General features: G+C 42.0%; 2 protein-coding genes across 7 annotated transcripts in view; one reads left to right on the top strand and one right to left on the bottom strand.

Moving 5' to 3' along the window:
• Positions 1–517: 517 nt before the first annotated feature.
• tbc1d20 (TBC1 domain family, member 20) lies at positions 518–7216 on the bottom strand. Of its 2 annotated transcripts, none has more exons than XM_030374465.1 (8): positions 6475–7213; positions 6059–6244; positions 5734–5808; positions 5263–5449; positions 4854–4955; positions 4444–4585; positions 2753–2931; positions 518–2326 (listed from the first exon to the last, which is right to left on the bottom strand). In XM_030374465.1, the coding sequence occupies exons 1-8, from the start codon at positions 6521–6523 to the stop codon at positions 2056–2058; spliced, it is 1191 nt and encodes a 396-aa protein (XP_030230325.1). In that variant the 5' UTR covers positions 6524–7213; the 3' UTR covers positions 518–2055. The 2 variants fall into 2 exon arrangements, with proteins under 2 accessions (XP_030230325.1, XP_030230326.1); XM_030374466.1 differs by having other exon boundaries at positions 2056–2326; positions 5734–5805; positions 6475–7216.
• Positions 7217–7511: 295 nt separating this feature from the next.
• Positions 7512–23897, top strand: part of LOC115556979 (NFX1-type zinc finger-containing protein 1) — a 69702-nt gene continuing 53316 nt past the window's right edge. For 2 of the 5 annotated variants that reach the window (XM_030374458.1, XM_030374455.1), the window contains exons 1-3: positions 7512–7640; positions 8267–8345; positions 8444–9004. In XM_030374458.1, coding sequence (XP_030230318.1) covers positions 8285–8345; positions 8444–9004 — 622 coding nt within the window. In that variant the 5' untranslated portion in view covers positions 7512–7640; positions 8267–8284. Of the gene's footprint in view, positions 7641–8266; positions 8346–8443; positions 9343–10474; positions 10710–10840; positions 11191–11302; positions 11483–11624; positions 11732–12484; positions 12724–12976; positions 13109–16733; positions 16883–17218; positions 17373–17476; positions 17570–18189; positions 18405–18773; positions 18914–19821; positions 19955–21854; positions 22023–22549; positions 22661–23897 lie in introns of all 5 variants that reach the window. The other 3 variants (XM_030374459.1, XM_030374456.1, XM_030374457.1) reach the window with 3 other exon arrangements.

The raw sequence follows: 23897 nt of genomic DNA, 5'->3' as shown, positions 1-23897 counted from the left end.
TAGGTGTGAATGTGATAAACAGGTTTTTCCCGGCCACCCCATTCATCAATTTGTGTGAAGGGACCTGGCTCTTGTTTGGACGAGCTGGAAGATAAGTTATCGGCTGTTCTTTTTACACAACTGATTATCTTGAGGTAAGTACAGGAACTCTAGACCTTGGTGCTATCATCATCATCAACTTCTATTATTAGACTCAAGGTCCATTTTAAAAGACATACAATTAAAAAAATAGACAACAGTGGTATAATGAGCACATACCACAGCCTCTCGTGATCTATTGCTTAATTATACAACTATTATCACATTGTATTGTTGATATAAATAAACATGTCAGTCCTATCCGCTCAGATTCATCATTACAGCCAACCCAGAGGTATCAGAGAGGTTTCCAGGGGAGCCCAATGCAGCCTTGCATACAATAAATAGGCCTACAACACATCTCACACCTTTAGACAGCTCATACAAAAGCCTCAGATAGAAATCGGTTGAATTAGCTGCAAATGAGAATGCCCGTGAATCAGTTAGCAATGCATAATGCAGTTTATTACAATTTATTGCACAATTTTTAATGAGTGAGTTGACTGATTTATACCAAAATGTATACAAAAAAGGCAAATTAATAACTTTTTTGGATTGAAGAAATTTTAAATCAAATGTGGATGTTTTAGAAGTTACAATATAGCACTACTAGATGACTTTGAGGCAGCCATCTTCAAAAGTGTTCCAGGTCATCTTCATTTCAGTAAATATCCAAAATAACCAACCTCACAGACTGCCTATAATAAAAAAAATGGACAGTTATGATATAGCACATAATTATATTTTAAAACCCCAAATCACTTTATTAACTATAGTCTAATTAGTTGTCGAACAGCCATGATTGGTTTATCGATTACAAATGTTGGTCATATTACATTTGAGCGGAATACATTCAGCAATTCTAAATAGGTGGAGTGTAGTGTCTTCAAGAGTAGGAACATAAGTGATATCTTAAATATACTTTCCAATAAGGTGTTAAAAGCAAAGGATGGCCTCAATTGCATGAGCACAGCTTAAACAAGCCAATTTAAATTTGTCAGATGGAAGTGGTTTTCCAACCGACTTCAATATACATTCCGTACAAAATTTGCAAAGATTTTATCCTAATACAGAGGTTTTACAACTACCATAAATCAGGTCAGATTACAGTGTCTGTTTTTTCTGCATATTTTTCTGTGTTTTTCTGGAGCATCTTGGCAACTATTACATAATATGAAGCAATGCTAAACATGAGAATGTACTATACAATGTGTATTTGCAAAAATAAAACCAACAGACGGATTGATGAAATGTTTGACTAAAAAGTGAGGCGTAATGTTAAAATGCTTTGGCTGAAATTTGGTGGCAAGTGCCTTTCAATCTAAATGTGAACTAGTCAAATAACAACCCAGCCAAAGTCTGGAGGTCATACTGGATAGCTTTTAGCGCTACAATGAGATAATGGCAGCCTATGCAGATTCTGCTTTACCCCCAAAGAGCAAAATACATACTATACTAAACAGTGTGTAATTAAGAAAACATTAAGGAAGATTTCTATATATTTTTTTTTTCTTTACATCACTTCATTTGGTCTCAGTCACACTCCCCCCAATAATCATCATGTAGGCCTAGTCAGTAGTCTATATTGACAGCAACGAGAAATAAAGTGACAATCAAGCATATCTCCCTCTCTGGCTCACCATAGTTCTCCGGGCACAACCTCAAATCAATTATTTACAAATATATATTAAATTAGAAAATAAATAAAGATTCTATTGTTTCTGAATGTGTGTCTCTTCAATACAGTAGTAGCTAGCCTCTGTCCAAACCCCGAATAACTAAATCTTGTGTCAAAACGTGATCCTAGAGACAGGACTCTTCTGGTGAAGATGTCCACACAGGTAGAGAGACCCCAAGAGCTCCATGTTGGCAGACACTGAGCCAGCAGTCTGAGCCGATCAAAGTGTCAATTTGTGAACGGCCTATAAAGAGGCCGCTCATCAAGCAAGGTTGTGGACATAGGGAGAGCAAGGTCCCTCAAGGGAACAGGTCCAGTTTGGGAGCCCACTCCAGGGCTGTGTTCACCACCGCGAAGGCCGCCGCGCCCAGAGCCACCGTCAAGCCCATGACAGCCAGCCGCACGAAGCGCCGTGCCACAGAGGGCCCCGCCACTGCCACGGCGCTGGGCCCCGCCGCCCCGGAGCTCTCCAGGGCCGCTTGTTTCTGCCGACGGCGGCGACGGAGCACGGAGTCGGGCCGCTGCTGAGTGGACGCCAGACCAAAGTCTGTGAAGGTAGAGGCGGCTGTGCTGTGAGAGAGAGAGGAGAGCATCAGAGACAGAAGAGAGAGATGTGATGATTGACTCAGGCCACAGGTGATGATTGGGGATATTGCTGCAAACCTGGGTCTGCAGCAACCTGGATATTGTTGCAAACCTGGGTTTGCAGCAATATCCCGAGTCCATAATAGATTGTTAATTCTGCTTCGTCACAAAGGAGAACTTGAACTTCCTTTTTCTAACTAATTCTGGAGGCCCTTGGGTATGGCAGAGGCAAGCACCAACTGAGCAGAAAGCTAAATCTGAGCCAATTTTGTTACCCTATGATTGCACTCCAATCATTCACATTGGATTTGACTCTTAGCAGTGATGCTGACTCATTCAACTATATTTCCCATAACCTCCATAAGGAGGCTGAACATTTCTATGGGCCGTTAGTAGCAGAACAGTAGCCACCTCTCCTGGGTGGCGGCCTCTCTGGCCAGCTCCGAGGGTGGGAACTGAACAAAGAGGTCCCCAGCACGGCTGATGAGCGTCTCGTACGGGAGGTCCTGGGGTATCTGGGACAGAAGGTGGTGGACCATGGCCATGTCACACTCGCACTCCAGAACCTCCTCTTCTCTGTACAGCACAATCTGAAGCACACACACACACACACACACACAGACACATGATTTGCGACAAACATAATTTACAAAGACTGACATCATTTCTGTAGTTAGCAGCATTGTGTTGTTCTTTACCAACGGACGTTGAAACACTGTCTGCTGCGTTGTCATTCATGTACTAGGATAAGTTTAACACACAATGTTAGACAACAGTTCTACAGTCCTTATAATAATAATAATAATGAAGGAATGTGGGAACTCAGCTGATGGCATTCAAGGCAACAGGATGCACCTAGCTACAGGAGTGAGTAATTGCTTTCAGACTGTGATAAGACTTTGAGTTACTAAAATCTACGAAGATAGTTGAAAGAAGGCCTTCCAAAAATCCCAGCTTGTGTGACTTTCTCTTCGGTATGGCTCATCTATTACAGACACAGACACCATGAGGGCTGATAAGACAGCAGCCTACCGCCTCCTCCAACTTTTTCATCTAATAAGGTAGCTTTACGATACATACAGTATACAGCTTCTCTCTCATCCTCTCCAGAACATTCAATGCCAAAGGGGGCAGCGTTTGCTGCAGATTATTCAATCATAGAGTTTGGGGCATTTCTTGCATCCTAAATACTATTTGTGAACTCTTGATTCCATCAAAGGAATTTGGCCAGCTTTCTTCTCTTTACGGGAAAAAAGTAAACAAAAAATCTTCTACGACACATGATCACCATGTCTTCATTCAGAATGTGCAGGGAGAGAGAAGAGGCTCTTCAGTCGGGTTTGTTGTTGTGGTCAATGTGTCAGAGAGAGAGAGGGCGAGGCTGAAGTGGCAAAGTTGATATTGAGCTGGGCCACTGGAAATAAATCAATGTATTGGAAAGACAATTACAATAAACTTGTAATTTGTATCTTATGTGTTCGTCAAGTTTCTCTTCCGTTTCTAAATAAATGGATTCAATCATATTCTGTCTTACCCATTATTTTAATACATTTACAGCGGAGCACCGCAGAGTTGTGGTTTTCCTGTCTTCTGCAGTATGCAGATGCACCTGTTCAGCATACTGAAGTGGGTCAGACGCTGAAGACATCCCTGTCTCGCAAGTTCACATTCTGATTCTCTCTGCATATCAGATCATTAAGGCCTCAGTCCCGTAGAGCCTTTTCCAAAAAAAAGCTGAATGCTCGCATCATTCAGCGCTTGGGAGGGGAGGCCCAAGTAATAATTGGAAATCAATACAAGCAAGCCAAGACCAGACTGACATTCTTTGAGAAATGCAATCATGAAGATTAGGATGGTGTACCGAGGCTAGGTCAGATTTATTTGGCCAGGATTAGAGTCAAGAGATGTACGTCAAAGTAACAATAAGCAAGATTGGTTAAATACAGCTTGGAGAGGTCATAGGCATTCACTTTATATACATAACATTTTTCCAGAGTGTGAACAGAGTCGGTGGGACTCATTCAATTAAATTCATACATTTTAGTGATATAGTTAAACTATTATGGCAGGTGTTGAGGCTAGAAAGCTGCCTTGAAACTCACCACAGCAGCAAAGTAGATAGGCATCAGTGGATGGCAGGCCAAGAAGAAATCATACAACCGGACCACATGGCGGAAGTCTGACAGAACGTGACCGAACCAGGTGATCAGCCAACTGAGGGCAAATATGGTGCCCACCTCCGCCCTGAGATACAACCACAGATTGATGACACAGGAACATTATTTCCTCACTTTATCAACAGATCGATATGATTCTGTGAACTAGGCCTAGCTCAGCAGCCTTACCAACCACATTTAGCAAGCAACCAAGTGATAACAGTCGAAAGAGTGCCTAATGCATTCATAGGGTCATGGTGTTCTAATACATGCCAACTGTTATGATTTGAAACACCAGATTAACTGTAGAACAATGTCTGTATTTTCTAGGGAATACGCTTCACCTAAGAGCTTACTGTTGCATGAAGTCATGCACCTCAGGGTTGACCCTCTCAATGATGGGCATCAAATAGTTCAGAATGTGTTTGGTGTTGTCCATAGTTGGGTCCATGAAGTCCCTAAGAGAAACACAGGTTTATTCAGCAGGTTCAACATTTATACGAAAAAACAGCTGATTGTCAATCCGGCTCTCAGCAACACAAAGTGATTTGGGTATCAATTCACATGAACACTCAGTCCTTCATAATAAAAAGTTCTTCAGATGATTTTATCCAAAGACATCAAACACCAAAGTTGGCAGGTTGAGCACCCAGTGGTAAAAGTAGATGTCACTTATTTTTGAAGAAGTGGTAAAAAAGAAAAATGAAAAAAGAAATACATGTGAAATCTGAACCGTGTCAAGGGAAGACAGGATGTGGCGGGTACCTGAGGTGATGCGTTGAGAGCTTCTCCACCAGAGCAGTTGCTAGCCGCTCGCCGAGGACCAATAGGAAAGTGACGACAATGTCATGGTAACCCTGGTAGTAGTGCAGCTGGGGGTTATTTTTCAGAACCCTGAGGATAATGTCAATGAGCTCCTCCTGAAGACCCTCCCTCTGTTCATCCGGCATACCTGTACGGGGTCAGGGAAACAGAGCGCTCTAGAGACACATTTTCCTATCGTCCCACTTACTGATCTTATTCAAACAAATGTTACTTAAACAAAATTATACGTATTTATGACATCATTATGACGACTGATAAGGGACTCTACATAAAAAGAGAGAGTGAGTGAGTCAGTGTGAGAAACACCAAAACACTCATTAGTACAGATATATGAACACCACTTCTATTTCTTTATCCAGGAGATGACCAGTTCCCCAGTTAAGGACAATGACTGCTACGGATTCTACTCACCAGGAGGGAATCGCCGTAGTGAGCGTTGGACATCTAGCAGAACCTGGTTATAGTCCTTGTTGTTTTCTCGCTCTACTGTGTCCAAGTTGTAAAGTAGAGGTTTTTCAATAGTCATACATAACACAGATACATGAATTATGGTGTATGCGTGGGTGTGGGTGCTTTTGTCGATGTGGGGGAAGGATTGGATCTGCTACTCTTAAAAGTAGGTTACTATGAAGGTACTACACATAGTGCTGTGTCCTTGTAAATCTAGATCCCGGCAATGTTAATTCACCACTACAAGGAGAAACACATCTGAATGTGCTTTACGGCAAACGTTTACCTGGTTCCTGTTCAAGAACGTGTGAGGGGACGTTGAGAAGCCGAGGCCATACTTGACAGCGAATCTCATCTGTTAGTAGTCCCCCCTCGCTGATGGCCATCCGCCTCAGGGCTGCTACATCCACCGGACTAACACTCAGGGCATTTGTGATGTCCGCAACCTTCCTATTGCGTCTGGAGTCCCGGTCTGATGCCACAAATGGATAACGTTACGCCACACAACAATACTTACATGCAATAAACTATAGAAAGCGGTTCGTTTTAAGTAGATTTGTGTATCATTACAGCAAGTCATTTAGGTTAGCTACCAGACATAACTGCAGCATGAGTGCTAGTTAACATTTACTTGATTTACGAGTCAGCCAGAAAAGACCGAAGAACACAGAATTAATTTTCGAATTAAACCATTACACTTACCATGGCGTCCATTCAACGGGGTAGTGCAAACACTCACTGAGCTCTTCATGTTCTCGTCACTCCTTGACAAACTCCTGCAGGCTAACCTAATTGCTACTCCCTATGCATCGTTTTATGCGTGCCTAATCTTGATTTAGGCTGTTTTATGTGCCAAATAAGGGTTAGCTTTCTAATTAGCCAGGCAGCCCTCATATGCTCAGAATTTTGTTGATGGTCTGACAGACTAACGTTGGCTATGTAGCGTTAGAGATAGCGTGCTAGGACTATTGTTAGCCGGAGAGCTATCCGTTCAGCTAACGAAACGCTAGTCAAACCTCATTGTAACAACTACATTCAAGACCTGACGAAACAATAACCTGTCAACTATCGATTAAAAAAACATTTCATCACACGTTAACGGGATAATGGCTTGACATGTTTACATTCATGTCTCCACAGACAGAGCAGAAGCCGTTACCTAGCGGAGACTTAGAGATGACGCGAGCGAACGGAGGACGGGAGGTGCCGTGAGGAAGGGGCATGTCCACCGCGGTTCCTCTAACAACGTTACTAATAAACACACAAGACCGCTCCGAGGTTCATCGTTGTCCCTGAGTCATACAACACCGTCGCGGTGCTTATAGCGTGGTCTCTGAGTCACACAACACCGCGCCCTGGGGTTTATAGCGTGATCCCTGAGTCACACAACACCGCCCGGGGTTCATAGCATGGTCCCTGGGCTGAGGCTCCCTGCTATCACACAACACACATATTGCAATAAGATGACGTTACTGTCTCATCGAAACCCGTGTGACATTAGGGAAGAGTATGATTGGTGTGAATCAGGAAAACACAATTTTTTTAAATAATGTAGCCGAAAATTCGAGGATAAAATCATATAATAAAAATAGATTAGACAATGGTAAAAAAAATATATAGATATCAAATATATTAGTGTACATAGGTATATAATTATGAATCCATCCATCCATAAATAATCCCGCTATTCGGCTGAATGCAAGCAAAATGCTTATGACAGATGAAAACCAAAACTAATTAGTTAGGAGGAAACGAAACCCATGAGATACAAATGATATTTAAAGCGCTCTCTCACGAGTCGCACCCTCCACTGTAAACCGAGAACACTTTGGGAGCGGCAGCGTCGTGAATGGGTCGCTCCGGAACAGGTAACTATTTGCAAGGGAAACATATGCCGCATTGCCGCTATTATGTAACTCTAACTCTGACGACAATAACATAATATATAAATGTGTTGATAATATGTATCATAAATGTAATCATAGCCTAGAGAGGAATGCTTATTTTATCTCGGCTAACAATATTCAATATACCAGCTAACATTAGACATTTGGCTAGCTAAGTCCTCGAGTTTGAGTATTTTATAAATTATATTTATGTACTGTGTAACTGTCAATATAAAGTAACGTTAGATGTTGCAGTTGTCCCTTTAGTAACGGTCGTATTAACAAATATAGGTATGTACTTTTGTTTTCCATTGCAACATAAATGTTACGGGACACTCACACGTGGTCTTGTTGTGATTTTTTTTTTAATTAATCGAAAAAGAAAACAGCAACCTATCAATATAAACCATTTCAAGCGCTCATGGATATGAAATGAAACTTATTTTGTCCTGCACGTAGCCTACTGTATTTACTGGGTCCAGCAGGTGGCATTCATGTGTGCGACAAATAGTTGGAACATCGTCCATCGCTGAACTGAATTGTAAGATGTAAAGAGCTCCGACTTGATTTTGTCACAATATAATTCATGCTTACTTGTTTTTCTTTAGCAATCCTTTAACGTGGGTATGGATGGATCAGCTGAATATACAGAGGATGGAGAATCCAAGAAGAAAAATTATGGAAGAGGTAATTTCAAAGATATTCCCGAAAAGTATCAATGTAATAGCATACTACATTACCTCCATTGGCTAACAATGTTGCTTTTCACCCCCTGATTCTCACAGGTGGCAATAGCCGCTTCAGGGGACGGAGGAGGGCCAGTAGTGAATGTAAAATTAGGGTTGAAAGAGGAGGAGGACACAGTGGGGTGGCAGACGGCACGGCTGCTACAGGGAGAGCTGGACCAGGGGAGGACAGAGGAGGGATTGGAGGAAGAAGAGGAGTCGGGAGAGGTCAAAGACGCCCTGATGTGAGGGAACGCTCCATAACAGGGAGTCAAGTAGGCAGAGGACACGAGAGAGGGACATGTAGGGGAGGAGGTATATCAGGGAGGGGAGGAGATAGATCATTAGGAAGAACAGGGGATAGAGAAAGGAGAGGAGGAGACGCGAGAAGCGGCAGGGGGGGTAGGCGTGGTGGGATGGCCCCTGGAGCCGGAGATTTCGCACGTCATGCAGCGAGAGAGAGGAGCGGGAGTTTGACAGTGCCAGCTGATCAGAGAGATCAGAGCGCCAGAGGGGGTCGATGTGCTAGTCGAGGTAGGGGGGGCGATCGTGGAGCAAGACCCAGAGCGCCTCAGTCGAGGTCAGCCCCCCCCAGCGACACCAGGGGGGGGGCGCCACACGGTCGCAGGATGACCTACACGATGCTGGCGGAGCTCTCGGAGAAACCGCCCTCCGAGGTGGCCATCACCCTCTCCTCCTCTCCTGCCTTTCAAGAGCTCCTGGAGGAGCGAGATATCCGGCATGACCTCGTGCAGCTCGTTTGCTCTGCCCTGAGCAGGGCCTTCCAGTCGCGCGTGGATAGGCGCACGGTCCAGCACCTTGCTGGTGTGGTGAAGGACAGCGGGTTCCTGCGCACCATCCTCCCGCAATACGTAGGCGGAATGAGTGCAGAGTCCGACCCCACCCGCAGGGAACAGTACCCGCAGCACTTTGACAACTTGATAGCTGTCCTGTCTAAGGTACGAGGGCTGCATGGTCAGCTGTACACACTAAATGACACCCACAATTGCACAACCCAATTTCTGTGCATTGTTTAGCATTCAAGGTGATTGTATAGGAAAATGGAACAGATACATTTTAATCAAAGTAAGCCTGCATGTTTGATGCTTTGGTGCTATTCATGTAAATATTCATGATACAGGTTGTTTTTAGAAATGTCAAATATTTTAGGACACCCTATTTTTGCAGTGTGTCCAGTCATAAATGACCTTCTCAACTTACTTTAAGTAGGGCTGTCCCATGAAAGTTGATGATTCGAATCATCAGTCGGGAAACCCCGCAGGCGACTTAGAGAATCTGAGTCGACTGCGGGGTTTCCCGCCGTCTTCCTTCATTTTTATTTTATTTTTTTCGTCAGTGAGTGGTGTGCTTTAATAAAACTAAAAATAGAAAACATTAAAATGCACAGGAATAATATTTATACAGATAATAATTTTAATAATATATTTTAGAAGGACTGATGCGGCACGACGTGTGCTGAAATGGATAAAAATTGAAACCCGAACGGTTGGTGCACGGACGGTTTATTTAGACACTGTCCATGTCACTGTGGCGATTGATTCATTGTAACTTTGTTTGCTAGACAGAAACTCGCAGAGGGAAGCGGCTGTCTCCCCTTACATTATTTCTACATTTTCTCTAGGAGCGCAGTCAGTGTGGCGACACAGCGCTGTGTATTCTTTCGGGCTCAATAAATGCAATCAGATCGTAAACACGGGGCTCATATAGTGGATTATCCACTAGCCTATACATGAGCCCTTTGTTCATTATCGGAACGCATTATGGGCAGGAGCCTAATTAAAACTCGACAGGAATAAGTTGGCTACAATTCTGACTAGTTTGATTGAGAGAAAACTGTTCAGGTGAGAACGTAATGAGCACAACGCGCAAGCATATTTAAAAGGCCTAGCCTACCAAAACAGAGTGCTAATAGAAAGAAAACTCATTTTTTAAACCTCCAAAAGAATTGCCCCGCACGGCCGCCGAATAGTCTAATGAAAAGGAAGATCTGATTAGACTCAGAAAATTCTGAGTCGGGGACAGCCCTACTTTTAAGATTATTACTTTAAAATATTTTATTTGGTGCTGCAGGTGCTCAGCATCTTCCCAGCCAGCTCAGTCCAGGCTGTGTCTGTGCTTGTGGTTCTCTTGCGGGCCTCGCTCATTGGCCTGAGGGACTCTGGGGTTGACATCGCACGTCCAACTGAAGAAAAGCTGGAAGACATCCAGGCTTTAATCCAGCAACTCCAAGAGAGATCCAGGGAGGGAAGCCTGCGTTCAGACCGGGACCATCTTCCCCTCTTATCCGACCAACTCGACAATGAAGGTCATATATTATGAAGAACATATGTTGATTCAAAATGGTTTAAGACTGGTTTAAAATGCTTGCAAAGATTTAGATACTGTTTCATTCATAATGTGCCGAAAAATAAACGACGCAAACTGCTGCTTATCCAGGTGAGGAAGAACTGGAGAACTTTCGGACAATACCCATCTATCCAACACGAGAGGAGTACCATGAAAATAAGACACCCTACCTGAGGCCCAACGCCACTACAGGACAATACGCCGACACAGAAACCTACCTCGACACACACTTCCGACTGCTGAGAGAGGACTTTGTCCGGCCGCTACGTGAGGGGATCCAGAGACTCATCTGCCATTTGGACCAGGGGAAGAATACCCAGCAGCTTAAGAAGGAGCGTTTTGATGACATCAGTGTGTACTTTGACGCCAAACTGGAGTCGCCTCTGTGCACTCGTTCAGGCATAGCCTATGTTATCAAATTTGACGTTAAACCTCTGAAGGTGAGTGTGTGGACCGACGTCCAACAGCTATTCTATATTAATCACAACAACCATTGAACATTATTTTGATTATGCTGTTATGATGTAATGAAGGAACCACCTTTTTCAACAGTTTGTTCGCTGGGAAAACTCCAAGAAGTTGCTGTATGGGTCTTTGTTGTGCATGTCGTGTGACTTCTTCGAGAACTTCCTGTTTGCTACAATATCTGAACGAGAGCTGAAAGACGTGAAGAAAGGCAGAATTCAGGTCATCTTTTCTGATGAGAGCAAACAAAAGCTGGCAACCATGCAGGTAGGACTTTGTGTACTTTGTTACTGTGTTGAGTTCTGATGGTATTGTATTATATGTATAACATAATAACATCTATATGGTATATATGTATAATATCATGTATAACGAATGTATAGCAACAATAACCTACCATTTCCTACAGACCAATCGACCGTTTCTGATGGTGGAGACGTCTGCCTACTTTGAGGCCTACCGTCATGTTCTGGAGGGCCTGCAGGAAGTACGGGGAGATGAGCTTCCCTTTCAGAGGTTACTTTTTTTTTAAACAAACACGTGCGCTGACATTGCAACCTGCACCGCAACATTTTACCAGCTTACGTTATTAGACAGTGACGTTCAAGTCAAATTAATTATATATATATATAGAGCTGTCAAGCGATTAAAATATTTAATCGTGATTAATCGCATTAATGTCATAGTTAACTCGCGATTAATCGCAAATTATTTTTCTATGCTAAATATCCCTTGATTTTTTGTCCCATAATTCTTCTCATTTTAATTCTCTTATCAACATGGTGAAGTGCATCGGCTTGCCTTGTGCAAATGATTTTTTATTGATAACAACATTGGCATATATGATCAAAACAGGACGATACAAAAAAAGAGCCTATAGTGTAATTAAACGACTGCTTTGAACAAATGTCATTTGAACATAGCAGTCAGGCTACTGCTTCTTTGTTTTGAGCCAAAGAAAAAAAATGAATAAATAATAATTGCGCGATAATTTTTTTAACGCCGTTAAAATTGGTTTGCGTTAACGCCGTTAATAACGCGTTTAACTGACAGCTCTAATATATATATATACTAGTATTTTTATATATCAAATATGTTAAATGATTATACAGGAGGCAATTTCTGTGGATGTGTTTATTTGTGTTTATATTTATGTATAATTATTAATGCAAGACAACACAATCACACTTGGGTGCTACTTTATTCCCTGAATCACTTATGTATGTCCTTTTTAACAACCTAATCCCCAATGTGCGGCAATCACTTCAGGTATATAGTGGAGTGCAGCCCAGATGTGCAACCCCCACGGTATCTGAGAGGAAACGACATGTACAACCTGGAACAGGTGGCAGACCCTAAGAAGAAGAAGAAGATCAAGCCCTTTCACTGCCTCAGGCCTGCTGACTGGCCTGCCAAGGAGACCCTCGACCTGGACGAGTCTCAGATGGAAGCCTTTCAATTGGCTCTCACTCAGGAGCTAGCCATCATACAAGGACCCCCTGGCACTGGTAGACACTTCTACTTTAACCATAGATCAAAAATACAAAATGTATATAGCTGATTTCGGTTAGATTCACACATTTTCTCTCCTTGCAAAGTTATGCTGTGAGGAGGGGTACAAAGTGGTAAAATACACTGTGAGGGTGGGGAAAGTGGGGTGGTTTCCACACTATCTGAGATTAAGGTTTCTCAGGAATGTAAAGCTTAGAAAGCACATCGTGCTGTTGTTTTGCTGTAACTACATTTCTGATCCGTCTATAGGAAAGACCCACGTCGGCCTTAAAATCGCCAAGGCACTGTTGACCAACCAGGGACTCTGGAGTGCCCATCAGGAGGCTGCGCCAATGCTTGTCGTGTGTTACACAAACCACGCTTTGGACCAGTTCCTGGAGGGTAAGCAGGCATCACTGCCACCACAGACAATGTCTAATTCATAAAGACCCTTCCTTTTGGTCTCATCCTACCTGGACCATGCTCGTCAAGGCACTCTCACCTCTCTCTTCTAACTTGTTTATGTGCAGAAGAAGACACTACTATATCAAGTTTAATTGGGTGTCAAGCAACGAAGTTACGAGACAACCTATTGTTTTCGTACTGTTTCTTATTGTTATGCCTCCATGGGAGTCTATGGCAGCCCATGGAACGCCTTGGTGAAAAGTTGTGACACTGGCTCAATTTGGCATACTGGTTCAGGACAGTCCCATTAGCCCATCAAGCAAATTTGAGGTCTCTAGCTCATCAGCTCTAGCGCCACCAACAGGTCAAAGTTGGACATGCATTCATGTTTATAACTTTTGACCCATTCATCCAATATTCACAAACAAGGTATCATTGGAATCTTTGGTCCAAGCCGAGTTCAACGCACTCTATGACATCATTTTGCGTCATGATGGATTTTCCACCATCTTGGTTTATGTCAAAAACCTTTAAAATGTCCAATCATCTCGAAACTTGGCACACATGATCTTCCATGCTTGATCGAAAACATTGAAATCTTGTTCCAATTCAATACCGTTTGGCCGCTACAGCCAATCAAACAGGAAGTAAGCCGATTTCTCAGCAGCCCATTGATATATCATAACCAAACTTGGTACATCGACCCTACATCGAGGCATGTGTTTTGCCTCCTCTCTCTTCACATGAGTATATTTAATGCAAATTTTCAATGTGGTGATACTATCAGACCTCCCCGTATAGCTAGTAAATTATTTCTCACGGAAAAATCTGCGGCAGCCAATCAAATTCGACCGTGAAGCCGCCAAACAGGAAATACGCCAATATCTCAGCAGCCCTTTGACATATCATAACCATACCTGGTACATAGACCCATGACATCATTATGGGGACACTCAATGAATTGAATGATCATTGACCTCTAGGGGGCGCTATAATTAACAAAGACGGGTTTTAACTCCTCTCTCTTCACGTGAGTATATTTCATACTTATTTTCAATGTCTGGTGATACTGTCAGACCGCCCCATATAGCTAATAAAATATTTCCCATGTTCAAAGTTGTCACAATCAATATTACATATCCACAGGCAACAGATTATGTCTAATCTTCATGAAACTTGCAGTATATGATCTACAGACCAAGCTGAACAAATTTGCTAAACCGCTTTGTCTAATTCATAACCGTTTGGCCGTGAAAGCCAATCAAACTTGACGGCAAAGCCAGGCCGCCATGTTGAAAGTTGTTAATATCAACATTACATATCAACAGGCCACAAATGATGTCCAATCATCATGAAACTTGCCCTATATGATCTTCAGACCAAGCCGAACAAATCTGCAAAACAGCCTCTTTTTTTTTCAAAACCATTTGGCCGTGACAGCCAATCAAACTTGACGGCAAAGCCTGGCCGCCATGTTGAATGTTGTCAATATCAACATTACATATCCACAGGCCACAAATTATGTCCAATCATCATGAAACTTGCCGTATTTGATCTTCAGACCAAGCTGAACAAAGCTGCCAAACCGCTTTCCAAACCATTTGGCCGTGAAAGCCAATCAAACTTGACGGCAAAGCCGCCAAACAGGAAGTAAGCCTGTTCTCAGCAACTCTTTAACATATCATAGCCACAATTTGGTGACCTTTGACCTCAGGGGGACGTCAAACAACAACGACTTTATTTACCATTCCGCCCACTTACAATATAAACTGCATTTCTAACTGCATTAGATGCTTCATGAACCATCTCAAGAACGGATGCTTGTTAACATTGTGTCTCTGTTAGGGATATTGTTCCGAATACCCCTATGTATTTGTGTCATTTGTGCAGACGGGCAGACGATAATGCGCCCTTACCTCTAGGTAGGGTCATTTCTCCATTTGGTAAACATTGACGCGTATTCGCATAATGCTGTAGTTCATTCCACCAGCCGTATTACGATTACCGAGACAGTCGTCATGTAGCCACCCATTCCACCAGCAGTCGTTATTACCGATTACCGAGAAGGTCGTCATGTAGCCACCTAGCCGATTACGTCCGTCCGGCAGAATTAGGTTACAGATTACCGAGACGGTCGTCATGTGCCCTTCCCACTAGGTAGGGTCATTTTTCCATTTTGTCTACATTTACGCGTACTCGCATAATGCTGTACTTCATCCCACCTGCCGTCATTATTACCGATTACCGAGACGGTCATAATGTAGCCACTAAGCCGATTACCTCCGTCCGGTAGAATTAGTTTACTGATTACCGAGAAGGTCGTCATGTAGCCAACCAGCCGATTACGTCCGTCCGGCAGAGTTAGTTTACCGATTACCGAGACGGTCGTCATGTAGCCACCCATTCCACCAGCCGTCATTATTACCGTTAACCAAGACGGTCGTCATGTAGGCACCTAGCCGATTACGTCCGTCCGATTACCGATATGGTCGTCATGTAGCCACCTAGCCGATAACGTCCATCCGATTACCGATAAGGTCGTCATGTAGCCACCTAGCCGATTACGTCCTCCGATTACCAATACGTTCGTCATGTAGCCACCCAGCTGATTACGTCCATCTGGCAGAATTAGGTTACCGATTACTGAGACAGTCGTCATGCGCCCTTACCACTAGGACATTTTTCCATTTTGTCTAAATTTACGTGTACTTCGCATAATGCTGTACTTCATCCCACCTGCCCGCATTATTACCGATTACCGAGACGGTCATAAAGTAGCCAACCAGCAGATTACGTCCGGCTGGCAGAGTTAGTTTACAGATTATTACGAGACGGTCGTCATGTAGCCAACCAGCCGATTACGTCCGTCCGGCAGAGTTAGTTTACCGATTACCGAGACGGTCGTCATGTAGCCACCCAGCCGATTACGTCCGTCCGGCAGAATTAGCTTTATCGAGTCCCATTATGCTTGACACCCACATTGCTGCATGCAGCTATATTTATATTTGTGGTTGAATGTCAGCTAACTCCTATAACAAAAACGTTTAAGGCTGTTATTGTGATCCATGCCTTTGTAGTACAGATTCCAGGGCTTTTAAGTGTTAATCGTTGCCAACGTTTTGCTTGGCGCTCTACGGCGTGAGGCAAATCCGAACATAGTGGGCCGCGAACGCTGTTCATCAAGGACCCGCTGCATTTACATAAGCAGCAATACTTTATTCTTTCAATCTTCAGATACAGTTAAATAAGAATAGAAAGTAGTTAAATACATTTTTGATGCATCCATGGTTGGTGCAGATGCCTGCAGTTCCTTTGACACATGTTTCATCAAGAGCAAACTATCCTTAAACAAGCAGTCACTGAGCCTATCAGGACGCTCTACATATCACTATTCGACATGTGTAATAGAGTTGAACCTATATTGCAAATTAACAAATTCTGGTAATCCTGACTCATCTTTAATGTCAAACCCAATAGAGATTATTGTATTCGGATGGGCAAAACCTTTTGGAAATTCTGTGGGAGAAGTACAACATTATTCTGCTCATGTTCCGCTCTACAAATGGCTTCATGCTGCTTTAAGTTTTGTTCACTTGCCTTTTCTTTCTTTGGATATTTGAAGGTATCCATACATTTCTAAAAAAAGGAATCGTGAGAGTGGGGGGCCGGAGCAACAGCACTATCCTTGAGCCCTTCCTCCTCAAACATCAACTGGAAATCTTCCGTAGGGGAAATGGAATGCCCAAACACCTACGATATGCTTTTAAAGATGTGAGATCAAATGTCTGTCTGTCTGTCTGTCTGTCTGTCTGTCTCCAAGGAAACCAAGGCACTCTGTCTCCCTAGCCAAGCTAAAGCTCCACCGTAGCAACTTTTTGTTTTTAATTTTAGTTGCTTTCTTTGTGTTTTTCAATGTGTAATTTGACACCAACAATAATAATCCTAAACATGCCGCTCTTCATGTTTACGGTCGGAATGTGTGTGGAAACCAGCCATCATCCATACACACTCCCATAGGGTGACATAATTAATTATAAAGTTATCCAATAACCAAATGGTCTTATATACATATGAATACGACATCAATTCTGCAACCTTTTTTAACAGATTTTAAGGGATATGGTAAAGTGGGAGCACATAATCAAGGATCATGCTGTACAACTACAGTGCAGTCAGAAGGGGGTCCTTCGAGAGCACATTCTGCAGAAATTCATTTCAGATAGACACTGGCACAGCCTGGAACAGCCTGCAATGCCCATCCGTAAGTTATTTTAGTTAATGTATAGAATGTAACACATTTTCCATATTATTTCTATAATATTTTTAAAGTGCATAATTTATCTTCCATGTAATTCTCCCAACAAGCTGAATGGTACCAAGTGCAGAGTCAGATGGTTGAGTGGTTGGGATTAGGTCCCACAATCATCCAGCAGGAGGCGGAGAAGGAAGCACATGAAGGTGAGGTTCCTGCTAAACAACAAAATATTCAACAACATTAATGGTTGCCCTCTGTTTCCGTGATTGTTGAAGAAAACATCAATCAATATTTAAGGCATGCACAAATTAAATTATTTAAAGCTAGGCAATTTATTTCAAAAGCTTTTTCTTTTATTTATGTTCAAATACTATTTACATCCTTAATGTGAGTGGCTTTGGAGGGAGGTCAACCCTTTAGGTTGGATACTTTTGTCCAAGTGGCCTACTCTAGCTATAACGATTGAAAGGAAACATTATTCTCAAAATGGTATAATGCAATAAAGCATAAGAAACGGTAATGACATATTTAAATTAGGTTGAAATTAAATTTCAATTGTAGTTTTTTTTCATATATTTTGTAATACCCTTGGCTACACTGAATCTATCACAGTATGTATCACAGTAGATTTACTTAAGTCTGTACACTTTAACAAATCTTCCAGTCTGATGTATGTGTACTGTATAGATCGATAAATACAGTACCATGGGAAGTTAGTTTATGCTACTATAAAATTATAAATAGGCACATTTTTTATTTTACACTTTAGCCATATTTATGAGAGTAAATGAATTATTATTTTTTTCTGGTTTCAACGCTTCAGACATGGAGACGGATGACCACACAGAAGCGGAAGTGGTAGCAGATGAGTTCATCCAGATCATTGAGGAAGCAGACCTGATTCACGCTGAGCGATTTATCGAAGACGGCTTTGAGTCCAACGGGGAGCAGGAAGAGCAACAAGGAGAGGAACTGATTCTGGCTGTGAACTTTGAGAAAGTCAGCATACAGGAGGGCCAGAGTGAACAGGAATGGCAGGTAAAGCTGACAACCTTGTTTTTGTTAAACAACATTTACATTTACATTTAAGGCTTTTAGCAGACGCTGTCATCCAAAGCCACATATATTATTAACTTCTTGAACACGTCAAGGCACCTAAGAATATCCATGCATATTACAAAAACGTTGCCCAAATTAGTCGCTTTAGATAGTTTGTTGTTTAAGAAGTGTTTTTGAATCTGGTAACGGCAGTATTTAGCCCCTACCTTAAAATAAATGTCAGTTGCTCAAACTTTTAACCAATACAGAGAAGTGATCTAATAAATCATAGTTATTGCATACTTTGGAATTGTAACTTAAAAAACAGGACTAACAGTTAATATATATTTTATTTAATCTATGGTTTAGATTCAGGCCAAACAGAGGAAAAGAATCAAATTAACAATACAAAAGGAACTGGATAAGGAATCAGACATGACCGAAGCAGAGGAAAAAGCCATTTTTGACATTTGGCATCTGAGTATGGCAGACCGATGGAGACTTTATCGGTATGTTTAAATTCTTTTCACTCTCACTTCCTCATTTTATTTTTGTACATTTTTTTAATCACCTTACCCAAAAAAGTATCTGATGCAGAAATTAGCCTTATAATATGGGAAAAGATAGAGTTTATCTTTGATCTTTGTGTATCTATGTATTTGAAAGTAAAACAGATCAAATTGTTGGAGGATTTAGATTTAGATTCTTCAGGATTTGATTTTATCATGCCCAAGTTATAGGCTTCTGGAGGAACATGTTCATAACAAGCCTGAACACAAGCTAATTTGGAAATTCAGAAACTCAGAAGCTAGTAAGATTAGATGATAATCCATATATCTCTGCATACCTTGTTATATACCTTGTTGTAAAAGCTATCTAAGGGGAAAAAGTCAAATGACCTTTGCTTGCATCTTTGAGGTTTATGATGCCTAGTTTGTCCAGAAGAGTATGCTATAGCTCCATTCTTTAATGTAAACCGCAGGATGTGTACTCTATGATTCTGTCTCTTTGTTGTGAAAACTCTCATTGTTGTGAATGTTTGTGTCTGTGAGTTTCTGTCTATTAGTCAGAGTGTCTGTGTGTATGACCCTTAAAGCAAGCTGAAGGTCGTGATTGGTCCAGATCACCGTAGACGGTGCTTTTAGCAACACTGAAGCAGCTTGAGCTCTTTTGCTTGTTCACATACTGCATAGTGAAAAGGCAATAAGAAAGAAGTGTGAGAAAAGTTGTGGAATGAAGCCAAGCTGCATCCTTTTTTGGCGATAAAAAATATAAAATATTTTGTGCAGATATTCTTCTTACTTTTCTGATGGGAAATTAGAGTTTTTATTGTGTACTGCTCTCTCACACCATTCTGTGAGCCAAACATCTTGTGGTGTCTTATTGTTGTTAAAACTCCCCACATCATCTTCTGCAGGCTATGGGTGTCACGCTACAGGTATTTTCTGCAAGATCAACTTCAGCAGTCTGAGGAGGAATATCAGAACACAGTGGAAAGGTTGGAGGAGGTGCGGCTCAACGAGAAAATCTGTCTCCTCCGCAGTGCCAAGGTATTACCAGAGCTATTATAGAGAGCCACTGTTAACATAATGTAGCATGAATATGGTGGCATATAACTGCTAAATAGTGAGCAAAATAACAAAATTATTTGCACATGTGTACAACTAACACATCCATACAAACAAATCATTATTGGGAGCACTTTTATTGCCCTCGCATGCAGTATTTTTGAGATCGCGAGAGCAATAATATAGCCTTTTAGGAAAAAATTATTAATTGAGGGTGCACATAAGGTGAAGCATCAAGCATCTGAGGCCCCCATGTGCAGTTTTTAGTCTGTGACTGTGAAAATCATTTGGTGTAAGCCCAGCATTAGTTAAAACTAGACTCGCACAATGATAACAAAATATCCTGACAAATAATCTAAATAGAAAGATATTATAGGCAGTAGCAACATTAGAGCTGAAACTCATTTGTTTTAACGGTGACTCAGTCATTATGAAACCATAAATAGAGAATTTAATTATTACTTTTTTATCTATAGCCTAGCTGTGTGAAAAAGTCTAAGACATAAATTACAGGTCTGAATAGATATGCATTCTCATATACGTGTATGTGCACATGTAACAACAAGAGACTGCTGACGTTAGCAGCTGTTAGCTAGCTTAGCTAAATCATCTGAACAATAATAACCCATAATATCCCAATTCGGCATATTTAAACAAAATCAACCACAACTACCAACAGTCACAGCCCTTCAACTCTGGGCTAATATGTTTTCACAAGTATGCAGTTAATTAGGTCACATCACATTCAATGTAAAAACATTTTCTACTTTGTTTTGGACATGTCTCAAAATGTAGCCTAGCTAGCCCCAGGCTAACGTTACTTAGCATATATGCCTCCACTCGCTCGTCTCCCGGCACAGCAGCACCTGCTGGGGTGTTGACCCCGGCACCAAATAGGTCTGTACATTTTTAACAATTAGCAGCTTCCACCTCCAGAGACTTCAGCTTTTTAAGTCGCAGTTTTTCGGCGCCACCCAGGCGTTTCTTACGCTTATGCATTTTCAGCTCCTACCCGACTCCCGCGACTCCGGCCCATGCCATGAGGTCCCGCCCACCCTGGTTTGTGTTGTGATTGACAGCACTGTCAGAGCTCTGAGCCTGTCAGCCCATGATTGATTGACAATGACAAACATAGACCAATAATATGTGTCGATGCTGGCAACACACTGCTATCCCTCTGTAGCCCATTGGCCGGCCCAATTGGAGGGAATTTAGAGAGAAAAAAAACAAAACATAGCGGACCGGACCGGCCCATATTGGGTCAACGGCCCACCGGGACGATGCCCGGTATGCCAGATGGCCAGTCCGACCCTGATTGTATCCCTGAATGTGAATGGCTGCTCTAGCTTATCACGTTTAGATGTTGATTTCTCAATGTACCTGTAAGGAGCTTTTACATTTTTCAGCGCTCATTTATTGGACTTATTGGACTCATTTATTGGACATCAGACGAGGAATGCTGATCTTCAATTCAAACTTAGGTTTACTGCTGCGCCTCATGACATCTGTAAGCTGTCTGAGGTTTAATCCTGTCCTTAAATGTTCTACAAAGCATGTTCTGAGATATTTGCTATTGAGCAGCTCTTGGTTAAATGTGAGCAATGCAAGCACTTCATGAGGTGTTTGAACTTGTCCTGCATCATGCAACCAATCATATTCAAGGATTCAATGGCCATGGCTGGCTCCGCCCACTTCGTTCCAAAAAGAAAACCACAGCTGAATATATCAGAGTGAACAGTTAAACACTTTGGGAGCACGAGAGCAAAGACAGTACATTTTCATTACCCGCTCAATGAATGATTTTTCATTACTCTCGCGAGCAGAGAAATACTGTGTGCTAAAGTGCAATAAAAGGGCTCACAATAAGGATTTCACCAATCAGGTCATCGGCATGACGACCACAGGGGCGGCCAAGTTCCGTAAGATCTTGCAGGAAGTGCGTCCGCGGCTGGTGATAGTGGAGGAGGCTGCTGAGGTGTTGGAGGCCCACACCATCACCTCTCTGAACCCAGAGTGTCAGCACCTCATCCTCATCGGAGACCACCAGCAGGTACTACTACAACAACAACAACAACAGAGAACACATGTTGGGTCTTAAAGCTGCACCATGTCACTTCAGCACTTTAGTTAAAGGGTCTCTGGTGATTAGCCAATACAAGCCAATTGATACAGACAACTGAGAGGGCTGGTAGGGTGAAAGAAAATAATTTGACCTTCCATTTTCTCTCAATTGCGAAGAACAGCCTGTGAGCTGGGAAGGAAGTGACGACTAAGCACTGATAATTGGCAAAATTGCTGTTCTTTCCGAACTTATAATTTGTACTTTTTATGTGCTTCATATCCACTAATATTCTGTTAATGGCTAATGTTTATTTATGATTCTAACCCACGTTAGTTGATGATTGTAACAATCTCAATCCACGGAGCTATCACTGCGCAGGCTGCTCTTCGATTACCGGCCACAGGGGACAGAAATGAGAAAAGATTTGTGATTCTTACACGTAGTACCTTTAAGGGGACAGCCAGTGAACCAAAAATAATAATAATTAATAGATAATAATTGTTTTCTCCTGGTAGCTGCGGCCCAGTGCTACAGTGTACGATCTGGCCAAGAGGTACGATCTGGAGGTTTCCATGTTCGAGAGGCTGGTGAAAAATGATTTCCCTTTCGTCAGGCTCAACTATCAGGTTGGTACGATGGCAGCCTCCTGCCTTTATTTAAGAAGGACTGGAAATATTCACTCTTCTCAGTCAGAGAGTATGAATTTAAGTTGACAACCTAAGTATATTGATGTGTGATGTGTAAATATGTATGGGTCCATCCATGTTAATCAGCCTACATATAAAAAGGTAAATTAATAAAACATTTTGACAAGATGAAAGCAAAAACCAAACTATATTGTTCTGGAAGGTCCTCTGAATCACCTCATTATCAACTCAGTCTGTCTGAATTTAACCTTTTAAACCTGAGGCATTTCATTTCTAATCAGTTTTCCTAACAATTTTGTACCTAAATGAATATTTACCCTCTTCTATATATATCTACACTGTCCCTATTTGGGAGGAAAATAGCCAGGTTTACATGAACTCACATTGCTACACGTAGCTACAAAATATGATTTGATTCATGTTGCACATTAAGTCCTGAACCCACTAAGTCCTGAATAGCACAATGGGAATACACTGGGAGATGGAAAGCATCCCCTGTTTTGTTATTTTTGGGGTGTGGGCAAGGTTAGGATAATATCCTCCAGAACCGAAATGGTCAAAATAATGCATCATGTGTTGAGTGCACAGGGTGAGAGGGCTATGTAAGCTAGTAGAAAAATATTTTTTATCGCTACAGTAAGCCTTGTGCATTACAAAGAGATCACAGGAGAAAATTATCTTAGCTCTTCATCTTAATTCATTGGTTCTCAAAGTGCGGCCCGCGGGCCAATGGCGGCCCGCAGAAACATTCCTGGCGGCCCGCAATGACATACAGATTTAAGTAAAAAAAAAAATATATATATTAATTTAAACAAAAATGAATAAATATAAAGAGAAATGTCGACTCTCTAGCTTTCAATTAAATCCTGTTACATTTGTTAGTTTTAATCCGACTGTACATTACTTTGAAAGGATGAACCTCAGTTTCGTGATTTAAACTTCACTTGACCTCACTCCCAGAGGTCCACGGTGCAATGTTTTCTTTCACCACTGGGATGCTAACGGCGTTTCCCGCCAGATTATTTTTCCTTTGGCGGCCCTCAGCTGTCAAAACTTTGAGAACCCCTGTCTTAATTACTGACAGCCCCGAAATCAACCATCGGGACGCAGAAATTCTAGACCAATATCCCCGGCCGTCCCTGAACAGTACAGAGCATTTAAGTTTAAAACTTTGCAGATTGAAAGCATAATATCATGCAACGTTCTGTTCTAATAT

The sequence above is a fragment of the Gadus morhua genome, chromosome 13 (genome assembly GCF_902167405.1).
Source record: "Gadus morhua chromosome 13, gadMor3.0, whole genome shotgun sequence".
Classification (NCBI taxonomy): domain Eukaryota; kingdom Metazoa; phylum Chordata; class Actinopteri; order Gadiformes; family Gadidae; genus Gadus; species Gadus morhua.
This window is presented reverse-complemented; position numbering and strand designations above follow the sequence as displayed.

Coding starts and splice junctions, on each gene's coding strand:
- tbc1d20 (XM_030374465.1), bottom strand. CDS start 6,523: ATGAAGAGCTCAGTGAGTGTTTGCACTACCCCGTTGAATGGACGCCAT. Junction 5,809..6,058: donor CGTTCTTGAACAGGAACCAG/GTAAACGTTTGC, acceptor ACTTGGACACAG/TAGAGCGAGAAAACAACAAG. Junction 4,586..4,853: donor GTGCATGACTTCATGCAACA/GTAAGCTCTTAG, acceptor GTTGTATCTCAG/GGCGGAGGTGGGCACCATAT.